The sequence below is a fragment of the Ranitomeya variabilis genome, chromosome 6 (assembly GCF_051348905.1).
Source record: "Ranitomeya variabilis isolate aRanVar5 chromosome 6, aRanVar5.hap1, whole genome shotgun sequence".
Lineage (NCBI taxonomy): Eukaryota > Metazoa > Chordata > Amphibia > Anura > Dendrobatidae > Ranitomeya > Ranitomeya variabilis.
Genome location: NC_135237.1, coordinates 17,988,981 through 18,003,632, shown reverse-complemented (window position 1 = coordinate 18,003,632; position 14,652 = coordinate 17,988,981). Strand labels below are relative to the sequence as shown.

General features: G+C 49.9%; 1 protein-coding gene across 1 annotated transcript in view; it reads right to left on the bottom strand.

The window, feature by feature from the left end:
- Positions 1 to 14,652, bottom strand: part of MINDY4 (MINDY lysine 48 deubiquitinase 4) — a 120,213-nt gene that overhangs the window by 78,256 nt on the left and 27,305 nt on the right. The window contains exons 8-10 of the mRNA XM_077267981.1: positions 9,453 to 9,569; positions 7,016 to 7,095; positions 378 to 482 (exon numbers count right to left, since the gene is read on the bottom strand). Of these exons, the coding sequence (XP_077124096.1) occupies positions 378 to 482; positions 7,016 to 7,095; positions 9,453 to 9,569 (302 nt within the window). The remainder of the gene's footprint in view (positions 1 to 377; positions 483 to 7,015; positions 7,096 to 9,452; positions 9,570 to 14,652) is intronic.

The window sequence follows — 14,652 nt, the reverse complement described above, 5'->3', positions numbered from 1 at the left end:
GTACCAGAAACCCGGCGGTTACGTGACCCCGGCGCTTCCTTTATTGTATTCAGCACCACGTATGGAAGAACAGCGAAGACTGAAGTGGTGGAAACTACGTCCGACTTCTCTGGGTCCGGGCGCCCAACAATCAGCTGTCTAATCGCTCAGGCCATAAATACACATTGGCACGAGTCTCAGGTCATGGCCGCCTGCCGTATATTTATGGCGGGTGGGTATTATAGGGTTAGCCCCAAGCACCCCCATTACATGGACCCCATAGTGTTCAATCGGCACTGTGTAAGGGATCATTTCCATTCCCATCAATGCGGCCATTTAGGAAGCGGCCGGCCTCTTCTCCGCTCTCCATGTGTCTCATCACGCACGTATCTACTCACAATGTGACCACGGCCTCCTTGCCATCTCCGGCACGCCACAGGACATCAGCGAGGGCTTTATACAGGCAGCTTGTCCTGACCGCGTCCGAAGGCTGCAGAATCCAGCTGGCAACATAGAAACGATAAAAAAAGAAAAAAATATCAATGACGATGGGTATAATGGTACCTGTACCGCTGCCCGTCCTCCCCCGATGCACAGGATATCAATGACGATGGGTATAATGGTGCCAGTACCGCTGCCCGTCCTCCCCCGATGCACAGGATATCAATGACGATGGGTATAATGGTGCCCGTACCGCTGCCCGTCCTCCCCCGATGCACAGGATATCAATGACGATGGGTATAATGGTGTCTGTACCGCTGCCCGTCCTCCCCCGATGCACAGAATATCAATGACGATGGGTATAATGGTGCCTGTACCGCTGCCCGTCCTCCCCCGGTGCACAGGATATTAATGACGATGGGTATAATGATGTCTGTACCGCTGCCCGTCCTCCCCCGATGCACAGGATATCAATGACGATGGGTATAATGGTGCCTGTACCGCTGCCCGTCCTCCCCCGATGCACAGAATATCAATGACGATGGGTATAATGGTGTCTGTACCGCTGCCCGTCCTCCCCCGATGCACAGAATATCAATGACGATGGGTATAATGATGTCTGTACCGCTGCCCGTCCTCCCCCGATGCACAGGATATCAATGACGATGGGTATAATGATGTCTGTACCGCTGCCCGTCCTCCCCCGATGCACAGGATATCAATGACGATGGGTATAATGATGTCTGTACCGCTGCCCATCCTCCCCCGGTGCACAGGATATCAATGACGATGGGTATAATGGGTGTCTGTACCGCTGCCCATCCTCCCCCGGTGCACAGGATATCAATGACGATGGGTATAATGGGTGTCTGTACCGCTGCCCGTCCTCCCCCGGTGCACAGGATATCAATGACGATGGGTATAATGGTGTCTGTACCGCTGCCCGTCCTCCCCCGGTGCACAGGATATCAATGACGATGGGTATAATGGTGCCCGTACCGCTGCCCGTCCTCCCCCGGTGCACAGGATATCAATGACGATGGGTATAATGGGTGTCTGTACCGCTGCCCGTCCTCCCCCGGTGCACAGGATATCAATGACGATGGGTATAATGGTGTCTGTACCGCTGCCCGTCCTCCCCCGGTGCACAGGATATCAATGACGATGGGTATAATGGTGCCTGTACCGCTGCCCGTCCTCCCCCGGTGCACAGGATATCAATGACGATGGGTATAATGGTGCCTGTACCGCTGCCCGTCCTCCCCCGATGAACAGGATATCAATGACGATGGGTATAATGGTGCCTGTACCGCTGCCCGTCCTCCCCCGATGCACAGGATATCAATGACGATGGGTATAATGGTGCCCGTACCGCTGCCCGTCCTCCCCCGGTGCACAGGATATCAATGACGATGGGTATAATGATGTCTGTACCGCTGCCCGTCCTCCCCCGCTGCACAGGATATCAATGACGATGGGTATAATGATGTCTGTACCGCTGCCCGTCCTCCCCCGGTGCACAGGATATCAATGACGATGGGTATAATGGTGTCTGTACCGCTGCCCGTCCTCCCCCGATGCACAGGATATCAATGACGATGGGTATAATGGTGCCTGTACCGCTGCCCGTCCTCCCCCGATGAACAGGATATCAATGACGATGGGTATAATGGTGCCTGTACCGCTGCCCGTCCTCCCCCGATGCACAGGATATCAATGACGATGGGTATAATGGTGCCTGTACCGCTGCCCGTCCTCCCCCGATGCACAGAATATCAATGACGATGGGTATAATGGTGCCTGTACCGCTGCCCATCCTCCCCCGGTGCACAGAATATCAATGACGATGGGTATAATGGTGCCTGTACCGCTGCCCGTCCTCCCCCGATGCACAGGATATCAATGACGATGGGTATAATGGTGCCTGTACCGCTGCCCGTCCTCCCCCGATGCACAGGATATCAATGACGATGGGTATAATGGTGTCTGTACCGCTGCCCGTCCTCCCCCGATGCACAGGATATCAATGACGATGGGTATAATGGTGAGTGTACCGCTGCCCGTCCTCCCCCGGTGCACAGGATATCAATGACGATGGGTATAATGGTGCCTGTACCGCTGCCCGTCCTCCCCCGATGCACAGGATATCAATGACGATGGGTATAATGGTGCCTGTACCGCTGCCCGTCCTCCCCCGGTGCACAGGATATCAATGACGATGGGTATAATGGTGCCCGTACCGCTGCCCGTCCTCCCCCGGTGCACAGGATATCAATGACGATGGGTATAATGGTGCCTGTACCGCTGCCCGTCCTCCCCCGGTGCACAGGATATCAATGACGATGGGTATAATGGTGCCTGTACCGCTGCCCGTCCTCCCCCGATGCACAGGATATCAATGACGATGGGTATAATGGTGCCCGTACCGCTGCCCGTCCTCCCCCGGTGCACAGGATATCAATGACGATGGGTATAATGGTGCCCGTACCGCTGCCCGTCCTCCCCCGGTGCACAGGATATCAATGACGATGGGTATAATGGTGCCTGTACCGCTGCCCGTCCTCCCACGGTGCACAGGATATCAATGACGATGGGTATAATGGTGTCTGTACCGCTGCCCGTCCTCCCCCGATGCACAGGATATCAATGACGATGGGTATAATGGTGTCTGTACCGCTGCCCGTCCTCCCCCGATGCACAGGATATCAATGACGATGGGTATAATGGTGCCCGTACCGCTGCCCGTCCTCCCCCGGTGCACAGGATATCAATGACGATGGGTATAATGGTGCCCGTACCGCTGCCCGTCCTCCCCCGGTGCACAGGATATCAATGACGATGGGTATAATGGTGCCTGTACCGCTGCCCGTCCTCCCCCGATGCACAGGATATCAATGACGATGGGTATAATGATGTCTGTACCGCTGCCCGTCCTCCCCCGGTGCACAGGATATCAATGACGATGGGTATAATGATGTCTGTACCACTGCCCGTCCTCCCCCGGTGCACAGAATATCAATGACGATGGGTATAATGGGTGTCTGTACCGCTGCCCGTCCTCCCCCGGTGCACAGGATATCAATGACGATGGGTATAATGGTGCCTGTACCGCTGCCCGTCCTCCCACGGTGCACAGGATATCAATGACGATGGGTATAATGGTGCCTGTACCGCTGCCCGTCCTCCCCCGGTGCACAGGATATCAATGACGATGGGTATAATGGTGCCTGTACCGCTGCCCGTCCTCCCACGGTGCACAGGATATCAATGACGATGGGTATAATGGTGCCTGTACCGCTGCCCGTCCTCCCACGGTGCACAGGATATCAATGACGATGGGTATAATGGTGCCTGTACCGCTGCCCGTCCTCCCACGGTGCACAGAATATCAATGACGATGGGTATAATGGTGCCTGTACCGCTGCCCGTCCTCCCCCGATGCACAGGATATCAATGACGATGGGTATAATGGTGCTTGTACCACTGCCCGTCCTCCCCAGTGCACAGGATATCAATGACGATGGGTATAATGGTGCCTGTACTGCTGCCCGTCCTCCCCCGATGCACAGGATATCAATGACGATGGGTATAATGGTGCCTGTACCGCTGCCCGTCCTCCCCCGATGCACAGGATATCAATGACGATGGGTATAATGGTGCCCGTACCGCTGCCCGTCCTCCCCCGATGCACAGGATATCAATGACGATGGGTATAATGGTGCCTGTACCGCTGCCCGTCCTCCCACGGTGCACAGGATATCAATGACGATGGGTATAATGGTGCCTGTACCGCTGCCCGTCCTCCCCCGATGCACAGAATATCAATGACGATGGGTATAATGGTGCCTGTACCGCTGCCCATCCTCCCCCGATGCACAGAATATCAATGACGATGGGTATAATGGTGCCTGTACCGCTGCCCATCCTCCCCCGATGCACAGGATATCAATGACGATGGGTATAATGGTGCCCGTACCACTGCCCGTCCTCCCCCGGTGCACAGGATATCAATGACGATGGGGATAATGGTGCCTGTACCGCTGCCCGTCCTCCCACGGTGCACAGGATATCAATGACGATGGGTATAATGGTGCCTGTACCGCTGCCCGTCCTCCCCCGATGCACAGAATATCAATGACGATGGGTATAATGGTGCCTGTACCGCTGCCCATCCTCCCCCGATGCACAGGATATCAATGACGATGGGTATAATGGTGCCCGTACCACTGCCCGTCCTCCCCCGGTGCACAGGATATCAATGACGATGGGGATAATGGTGCCTGTACCGCTGCCCGTCCTCCCACGGTGCACAGGATATCAATGACGATGGGTATAATGGTGCCTGTACCGCTGCCCGTCCTCCCCCGATGCACAGAATATCAATGACGATGGGTATAATGGTGCCTGTACCGCTGCCCGTCCTCCCCCGGTGCACAGGATATCAATGACGATGGGTATAATGGTGTCTGTACCGCTGCCCGTCCTCCCCCGCTGCACAGGATATCAATGACGATGGGTATAATGGTGTCTGTACCGCTGCCGTCCTCCCCCGGTGCACAGGATATCAATGACGATGGGTATAATGGTGCCTGTACCGCTGCCGTCCTCCCCCGGTGCACAGGATATCAATGACGATGGGTATAATGGTGCCTGTACCGCTGCCCGTCCTCCCCCGATGCACAGAATATCAATGACGATGGGTATAATGGTGCCTGTACCGCTGCCCGTCCTCCCCCGATGCACAGGATATCAATGACGATGGGTATAATGGTGCCTGTGCCGCTGCCCGTCCTCCCCCGATGCACAGGATATCAATGACGATGGGTATAATGGTGTCTGTACCGCTGCCCGTCCTCCCCTGATGCACAGGATATCAATGACGATGGGTATAATGGTGCCTGTACCGCTGCCCGTCCTCCCCTGATGCACAGGATATCAATGACGATGGGTATAATGGTGCCTGTGCCGCTGCCCGTCCTCCCCCGATGCACAGGATATCAATGATGATGGGTATAATGGTGCCTGTACCGCTGCCCGTCCTCCCCCGGTGCACAGGATACTGTACGGTAATGTCCCATTATATGGGTATCCCGCTAGGATGTGTAATAATGCAGCAATAAAAGTAAAGCGGGGACCGGATAATGTGTAACCCCCGAACGCCGCAATGTCCGTCACACATTACATATAGTGCAATACGAGGTCAGGCTTCCTGCAGAGCGACGCCAGCTACAAATACAAGGAAAGCTGCGCCGTATAGGAGCCAACAGGCGGGAACGTCACCCTCACTTAACGATTATTAATATGGAGGGTATTAGGGTTGTTGTAAGGTGCAGTGTGGTCCGCGCTCCCACCTTCCCCAGAGTTCATGTGTTATCCATGGGGAGAGGGGAGGAAGCCACGGCCAGACCCCTCTGTGCAGCGCAGGGTCGGGAGGACCACGTAGAAATTGGATAATTGTCTGGTTCTGCCCGACGTTAATCCAATGAGTATGGGGGTCCTTGCACGACGGTCCGTCAATCTAATGATGAGCAGGGCACAGGTGTTGGCAGGATCCTGGGCACGAGCGACCACTGCTGCACAGGCCGGGTAAACGCTGCTCCACTTACAACTAGAGACAGGGAAAAGGATTCTACAAGAACGGATCTCGCTATGAATTTCTAAAGGAATTCTGATTTTTATTGATTTCATTTGCACAAATCCAGCAAATTAGTGACCGGAAAGGAGTTACAAAAGACAATGAAGTCCTCTGGCCACCTCTGGTCAGCCCCCCATTACCTGTCCTGCCATCACCGATCCCCCCCGATCCTCTTAGGCTATGTGCACATGTTCAGGAAAGTGGGCAGAATTTTCCTGAACAAGACCGGACTTTTTCTGCAGGAAATCTGCATGTTTTATTTTCCCTTTTTTATCGCATTTTTTGGTGGATTTTTTGCATTTTTTTCCGGAGACTCCCAATGCAATAAATAGCGGCAAAAACACAAAAAATCCGCAAAATTAATGAACATGCTGCGTTGTTTACAGTGATGTGTTTTTTTCGCGGGAAAATTGCACAAAAATTGCGAATGCATTAAAAATGATGGCAAGCTTATGTATGCGTTGGTCGCATCGCCTGTCAGGACCGAGTGCTCTACCATAGGGGCGACTGGTCAGCGATCTGTCCGGCTTACGACATGGAGGCGCTGGTTCCTTGCCTAGGATACTGCAGAGGTGGCCAGTTACCTAAGCAACGAGCAGTCCACTTAAACATCCCTTCATTCTTGTGGGTTTTACATCAGGTAATTTAAAAAGTTGCTTGTTTTATTTTTACAAGTAATTTTCAATTTTACTCATTTAATAGGACGAGACAACCCCTTTAAGACAGAAATGAAAAATGTCTGATTGCAGTAGCAGGTGAGGAGCCGCTGCAGCCAGCCCCATTTTCTGCTGATCATCGCAATCGATACTTTACCCCTATAGCCCGGCGGTCCCCCAATTAAATGCTCGCTAATAACCCCAAATCCGGGGTCCCACGGAGGTTCTTGGGCATCAGACAGTGCAGACGGTGCCCCCCGGGAATGCAGAGTGTCACCATCCGACTACATGGTGCGTATCTCACCTGTTGTCAGACTCCTTCCCGAAGAGCAGATGCTTCAGCACACAGGCCTGGACGGCAGCCAGGACCCCGCAGGGACCACCCTAGAAGAAGCAAATCACAGTCCAGCATCAGGGAAAACGAGCAGCGGACCGGCTCATCACAGGATATGGTGATTTTTTTTATTCCCCCATTCATAATTTTGCGGGAGCAGGTGTAACTGTTCCCATTGGGGAGGGTACAATACACTGGCGATTTCTATCCCAATTACGTATTTAGAAGACGCAAAAATGGAAAGCGAGATTTTACAAATTTAAACGGGTTGGAAAAACATGGCCGCTCTCAGCCTTCTACAGCTTTAATCCAGACACGCAGAGCAATGGGGGGGCGCCTCTTCTGTGGTGGTCTCTGCACCAGCGCATCAACAACCAGAGCCACCAGCTGCGATACGTGATGTATACTGCAGGTACAGAGCGTACAGCAGGGTATACAGCGGGGTATATAGGGGCTGGGGGGCACATACCTTTCTCTGCACCAGCGCATCAACAACCAGAGCCACCAGCTGCGATACGTGGTGTATACTGCAGGCACAGAGCGTACAGCAGGGTATACAGCGGGGTATATAGGGGCTGGGGGGCACATACCTTTCTCTGCACCAGCGCATCAACAACCAGAGCCACCAGCTGCGATACGTGATGTATACTGCAGGTACAGAGCGTACAGCAGGGTATACAGCGGGGTATATAGGGGCTGGGGGGCACATACCTTTCTCTGCACCAGCGCATCAACAACCAGAGCCACCAGCTGCGATACGTGGTGTATACTGCAGGCACAGAGCGTACAGCAGGGTATACAGCGGGGTATATAGGGGCTGGGGGGCACATACCTTTCTCTGCACCAGCGCATCAACAACCAGAGCCACCAGCTGCGATACGTGATGTATACTGCAGGTACAGAGCGTACAGCAGGGTATACAGCGGGGTATATAGGGGCTGGGGGGCACATACCTTTCTCTGCACCAGCGCATCAACAACCAGAGCCACCAGCTGCGATACGTGGTGTATACTGCAGGCACAGAGCGTACAGCAGGGTATACAGCGGGGTATATAGGGGCTGGGGGGCACATACCTTTCTCTGCACCAGCGCATCAACAACCAGAGCCACCAGCTGCGATACGTGATGTATACTGCAGGTACAGAGCGTACAGCAGGGTATACAGCGGGGTATATAGGGGCTGGGGGGCACATACCTTTCTCTGCACCAGCGCATCAACAACCAGAGCCACCAGCTGTGATACGTGATGTATACTGCAGGTACAGAGCGTACAGCAGGGTATACAGCGGGGGTATATAGGGGCTGGGGGGCACATACCTTTCTCTGCACCAGCGCATCAACAACCAGAGCCACCAGCTGTGATACGTGGTGTATACTGCAGGTACAGAGCGTGCAGCGGGGTATACAGCGGGGTATATAGGGGCTGGGGGGCACATACCTTTCTCTGCACCAGCGCATCAACAACCAGAGCCACCAGCTGCGATACGTGATGTATACTGCAGGTACAGAGCGTACAGCAGGGTATACAGCGGGGTATATAGGGGCTGGGGGGCACATACCTTTCTCTGCACCAGCGCATCAACAACCAGAGCCACCAGCTGCGATACGTGATGTATACTGCAGGCACAGAGCGTACAGCAGGGTATACAGCGGGGTATATAGGGGCTGGGGGGCACATACCTTTCTCTGCACCAGCGCATCAACAACCAGAGCCACCAGCTGCGATACGTGATGTATACTGCAGGCACAGAGCGTACAGCAGGGTATACAGCGGGGTATATAGGGGCTGGGGGGCACATACCTTTCTCTGCACCAGCGCATCAACAACCAGAGCCACCAGCTGCGATACGTGATGTATACTGCAGGCACAGAGCGTACAGCAGGGTATACAGCGGGGTATATAGGGGCTGGGGGGCACATACCTTTCTCTGCACCAGCGCATCAACAACCAGAGCCACCAGCTGCGATACGTGATGTATACTGCAGGCACAGAGCGTACAGCAGGGTATACAGCGGGGTATATAGGGGCTGGGGGGCACATACCTTTCTCTGCACCAGCGCATCAACAACCAGAGCCACCAGCTGCGATACGTGATGTATACTGCAGGTACAGAGCGTACAGCAGGGTATACAGCGGGGGTATATAGGGGCTGGGGGGCACATACCTTTCTCTGCACCAGCGCATCAACAACCAGAGCCACCAGCTGCGATACGTGATGTATACTGCAGGTACAGAGCGTACAGCAGGGTATACAGCGGGGTATATAGGGGCTGGGGGGCACATACCTTTCTCTGCACCAGCGCATCAACAACCAGAGCCACCAGCTGTGATACGTGGTGTATACTGCAGGTACAGAGCGTGCAGCGGGGTATACAGCGGGGTATATAGGGGCTGGGGGGCACATACCTTTCTCTGCACAATGCCGTACTTCAGCTTCTTGGTGTTGGTGAATGTGAAGCTCTGGATTTTCCATTCTTCACTGAAGCAGCAGAGAGACGAACCAAAGATCAGCGTCTTCAGATCCTGCAAAAGACAGCGATGAGCACGGGGGGCTTCCCATACGTGGGTGTATAATGAGCACGTGTATATGTAATGTATGTGTGCATATGATATGTATCTGTTACCCAGAAATATAAGTATATGATATGATAGTATTCTGCACGTATGTGTGACGCCATAGTATTTCTCACAGGTCGGTCTCCTTCCCTGACTGCCGTACATCTCTATATACAGCTATATTCCTCCCCCTCTAACCCACGTATCAGCCCCCCATACTTTGTATCAGGATAAAGCGGTCTTCCCGCACGGACAGGGTCTGCGCTCGGGGTCCACATGGTGGCCACTTTACCAAACATCCCCTGTATACATCTACAGTCATGGCTGAAAGTGTTGGCACCCTTGAAATTGATCCAGAAAATGAAGTACCGTATGTCTCCCACACAATTATTGCAGTCCGCATGTTTTGTTATACACGGGTTTTATTTCCTTTGTGCATTGTAACAACACAAACAAAAACTGAGGGAAAAAAAGGGACGGAATTTCACACAAAACCCCAAAAATGGGCCGGACAAAATTGATGCCGATTTTCTAAAATTATGGGTAAACAACTATGTTTCAAGCATGTGATGCTTGTTCACACTCACCTGTGGCAAGTAAGAGGTCTGAGCAATATGAAAATCACACCTGAAAAATGGGAGAAGTTGACTCAATCTTTGCATTGTGTATTTGTGTGTGTCACACTAAGCATGGAGGACAGAAAGAGGAGAAAAGAACGGTCTGAGGACTTGAGAACCAACATTGTTGAAAAATATCAACAATCTCAAGGTTACAATTCCATCTCCAATTAACTTAATATTTGGTTGCACCTCTTTTGGAATAAATAACTGCAACCAATCGCTTCCTATAACTTCACAGCTGGAATTTTAAATTCGTTTATTGATTACAGCATGAATCATACATACATTTGCTTATATTCGTTATCATCTATAAGGTATATAAAATTACCACACATAACCATGTCTGGGATATTGCAAAGGTTACAAGCAATGCATGTCAATCATTTGTTCATATCTTATTCAAACTTTAACTATCTTAACTTCTAATGAAACCTCTAAAACTAACATGCTGCCGCTTAAAAGAGAGTTCTAGATAAATTCTGCCCTGTAAGTAGGTAATGCCCATGCAATCTTACACCCTTTCCTTGTATAATTGTTAAGTTATGTTGACCTAAACAGTATGGCAAGAGGAGTTCCATTTTCCCCATATCTTCTCAAATTTGGCTGGATTGCCTCTATTCTGATATAATGCCCGCTCATACGGAATAATGGAATTTACCAAGTCGACCCACGTTCTAAGAGTTGGGCAAGAACCCCCCATCCATCGCAGAGCCAACACCTTCCGTGCCAAAAACAGAGTCTCCCTCAGAAAAATTCCCATATGACGATCCCAAGTCTCAGCTTCCCATACTCCAAACAAGCATACCAGAGGTTCAAGTGGGACAGGGATCGACACCAGCGATGTCAATAGTGTCGTTACCTCATTCCAGAACTGGAAGATAATAGGACATTTCCATATCATGTGGATAAAATCCGCATTGCTAGAATGGCATCTCAGGCAGTCTGATGAATGCAAACGACCCATTTTAAAGAGACGAATCGGGGTCAGATAGGACTGATATATGATGTACAGTTGTATCATCCTATTATTAACTGATGGGGATACTTTAGTTGGGGATTCCAAAATTTCATCCCATTCCTCTCCCAGTGTACCTGGGAGAAGCCGTTCCCATTTCCCCTTAATTGAATCTATGGTGGATCCCTCGCCCATGGATAACAGATAGGTATACAAAGAGGAGATAAGTCCCTGGGGACCCTGCAAATTAAGGATACCTATTAACGGTAAATCTGAGATAGCTCGGCCTATACCCATATTCCGCATGTGTGACTGGAAAGCTGACCTTAGTTGTAGGTAACGGAAAAATTGAGATTTGGGTATACTGTAGGTATTTTGTAGTTGTTCAAAGGAGACAAAAACCCCTTGTTTATATAGATTACTCACTGTAAGGACATTATACGATATCCAGAATTCAGTGGACGGATGACCCAATAATTCCAGAAAATAACTATTATTCCACAATGGCATTTCAGCTGCTATATCAGCAAATCCTGTCACCTTTTTAGTTTGCCTCCATATTGATCGTGCTAGTCGGAGCAAAGGAAGTAAATGAGGAACCGCAGTTCTCTCCATCTCCAAAAATCCCAGTGGACAATCAATTTTGGCTGAATACAGAATATGGTGCTCAGAGTTAGGAAGAGTTTTCCCGGGCATCCACATACTCAACATTTTGGCCTGGCCCGCTAGGTAATATAGGTAGAAGTCTGGCAGGGCCGCCCCACCCCCTTGTTTAGGCCTTTGTAGGGTGGATAATTTAAGCTTAGGCCTAGCCTTTCCCCATATGAAGGACGTAGTAAGGGAATTTAGGGTTGCGAAGAAAGATTTAGGTATTATAACCGCGCTATGTTGAAAACAATAGCTCAATTTTGGGAGTAATATCATCTTTATGAGATTAATACGTCCAGCCACAGATAACGGTAATTTGTCCCAAGTAGCGAATTTGAGCTTAACCACATCCAGTAGCGGGAATATATTAAGATGTAGATCTAGGTGGCTACTTTGGGACATATATATTCCTAGATATTTAAACTGGGAAACAATGGGTAGCAGTGAGAGGGTTTCAAGGCAGGACATTGGGGTATGGGAGAGAGGCATCAGAGCAGATTTTTCCCAATTTATATAAAGGCCAGAAAATTTACTAAATCTATCTATCATCGTTATTACTTTTGGTAATGTGTCTTTCGTTTGATCCATAAACACCACCATATCATCAGCATACAGACCGATGACGTCTATCCTATCCGCGATATGTATCCCTTTAATATCTAAAGAAGACCTCATTCGTATTGCCAAGGCCTCTATCGCCAGGGCAAATAAAGCTGGGGAGAGAGGGCACCCTTGTCGAGTCCCCCTATGCAAAGAAAACGATGCAGACATTGAGCCATTCACCACCATTCGCGCCCTAGGTTTCACATACAATGTATCTATCCCTCTCAAGAATTTATTTCCAAACCCATATTTCCGTAGACATGCAATTAAGAAGGGCCATTCGAGGGAGTCAAAAGCCTTGGCTGCGTCTAGCGAAGCCAATGCCCACTTGTTATCTGGTTCCAAAGAACTATATTGTATGACCGACTGTACCCGCCTGATATTGATAGAGGTGCTTTTCCCAGGCATGAAACCGGTTTGATCTGGGTGTATAAGATCTAATATGATCTTGTTCAATCTAGTAGCTATAATTTTAGTGAAAATTTTGTAATCCACGTTCACCAAAGAAATTGGTCTATATGATCCACAATCTAAAGGGTCCTTCCCCTCCTTCCTGAGTACTACAATATTAGCATCATAAAACGTTTCGGGTACAGATTCCCCCTCCCATATTCCTTTGAGTACCTTCAGCAGTATAGGGGCTAACTTGTCACGGTATTTCCTATAGAACTCTATGGGAAATCCATCAGGTCCCGGGGCCTTCCCAGTTGCCATGTCAGCTATAGCCTGCTCCACCTCTTCCAAAGTAAATTCAGCCTCCATAAGGGCTTGTTGCGATGGATTTAGTGAGGGGAATGTTATATCTGATAAATAATCTAAGCACTCATCAATACCAGAGTCACTGCTAGATTTATATAATGAGGTATAATAGTCATAAAAGCCCTGAAGTATTCCGTCAGTAGAAGACACCAAAGAGCCATCAGACACCCGGATCTGCAATATTGTATTGGAGGCATAGTGTTGGCGTACCAAGAAGGCCAAAAGTGTACTGGCCTGATTCCCTAACTCAAAATAGGATTGGCGAGTGAAAAATAATTTACGCTTTGATTTAACATCTGTGTGTTGGATATAAAGTCTCTGGGAGGTGAGCCATTCAATTCTATTACTGCTGGACTGATTAGCTATATAAGTGGCCTCTGAATCTTTTAATCTTTGTTCTATCTCATCATCCTCCCTCGCCGTTACCCTCTTAACATAGGAGATAGTAGAGGACAGACACCCCCTCAAGTATGCCTTCAGGGTGTCCCAAAATAGACCGAGGTTTTGGAGTTCCGAGTGTACTAGAATGAAATTATTTAACTGATCAACCGTCCTGTCACTAGAGTCTATTAATTTTAACCAGAAGGGGTTCAATTTCCAGGATCTACTATTATTGTTGGGTCGTCCAATTTTAAGTTTAAGAATAATTGGGCTGTGATCTGAGATCCCCCGGCTACCATGTTCAATACTATCCACCCACAATGCCAATCCACTCGACCCAAATATATAGTCTATTCGAGATAATGATTGTCTAGTGGATGAGTGACAAGTATACCCTCTGATCTCCGGGTGACTCATTCTCCATAAATCCAGCCATCCACTACCATCCATAAATAATGCCAACTGAGAGGGAGGCTGAGGTAAAGTGTCTCCCGACGTTGCGTCATCTAGTCTCAATCTGTCCATGGATTGATTCATAACTAAATTAAAGTCTCCCATGCAGATAACATTGGCTTCCGGGTATTTTAAGGAGAAGGCTAGGGCCATACGGAGAATTGACATACTGGCAGGGGGGGGGGGTTATAGATACATAACAACACGTATTCTCGTGAGTTGATGAATGCATGCACAAAAACAAAGCGGCCCTCTGGATCACGTCTCGCCTCCTTGGCCTCCCATCTGACCTCTTTGTGTATTAGTAGAGAGACCCCTCTTGAATAACTGGTGTGGAAGGCGTGTAGGGACCACTGTACCCATGGTTTTTGCATACATCGAGCCGTGTCCCTTGTTAAATGTGTTTCTATTAATGCTACAATATGGGGGTGGTATCTTTTTATCTGTGAAAATACTTTAATTTTCTTTCTAGGGGTTTTAATGCCTCGGATATTCCAGGTCATACATATAAGTTCAGCTCCCATGTTTACTCTTGAGGGAAGAATTAATACATATCAATATTATTCGGGTGCATTTCAATAGCGTCATATTGGGCAAAAAGTTAGTGTCAGCGGCAGCCTTACTGAATAAA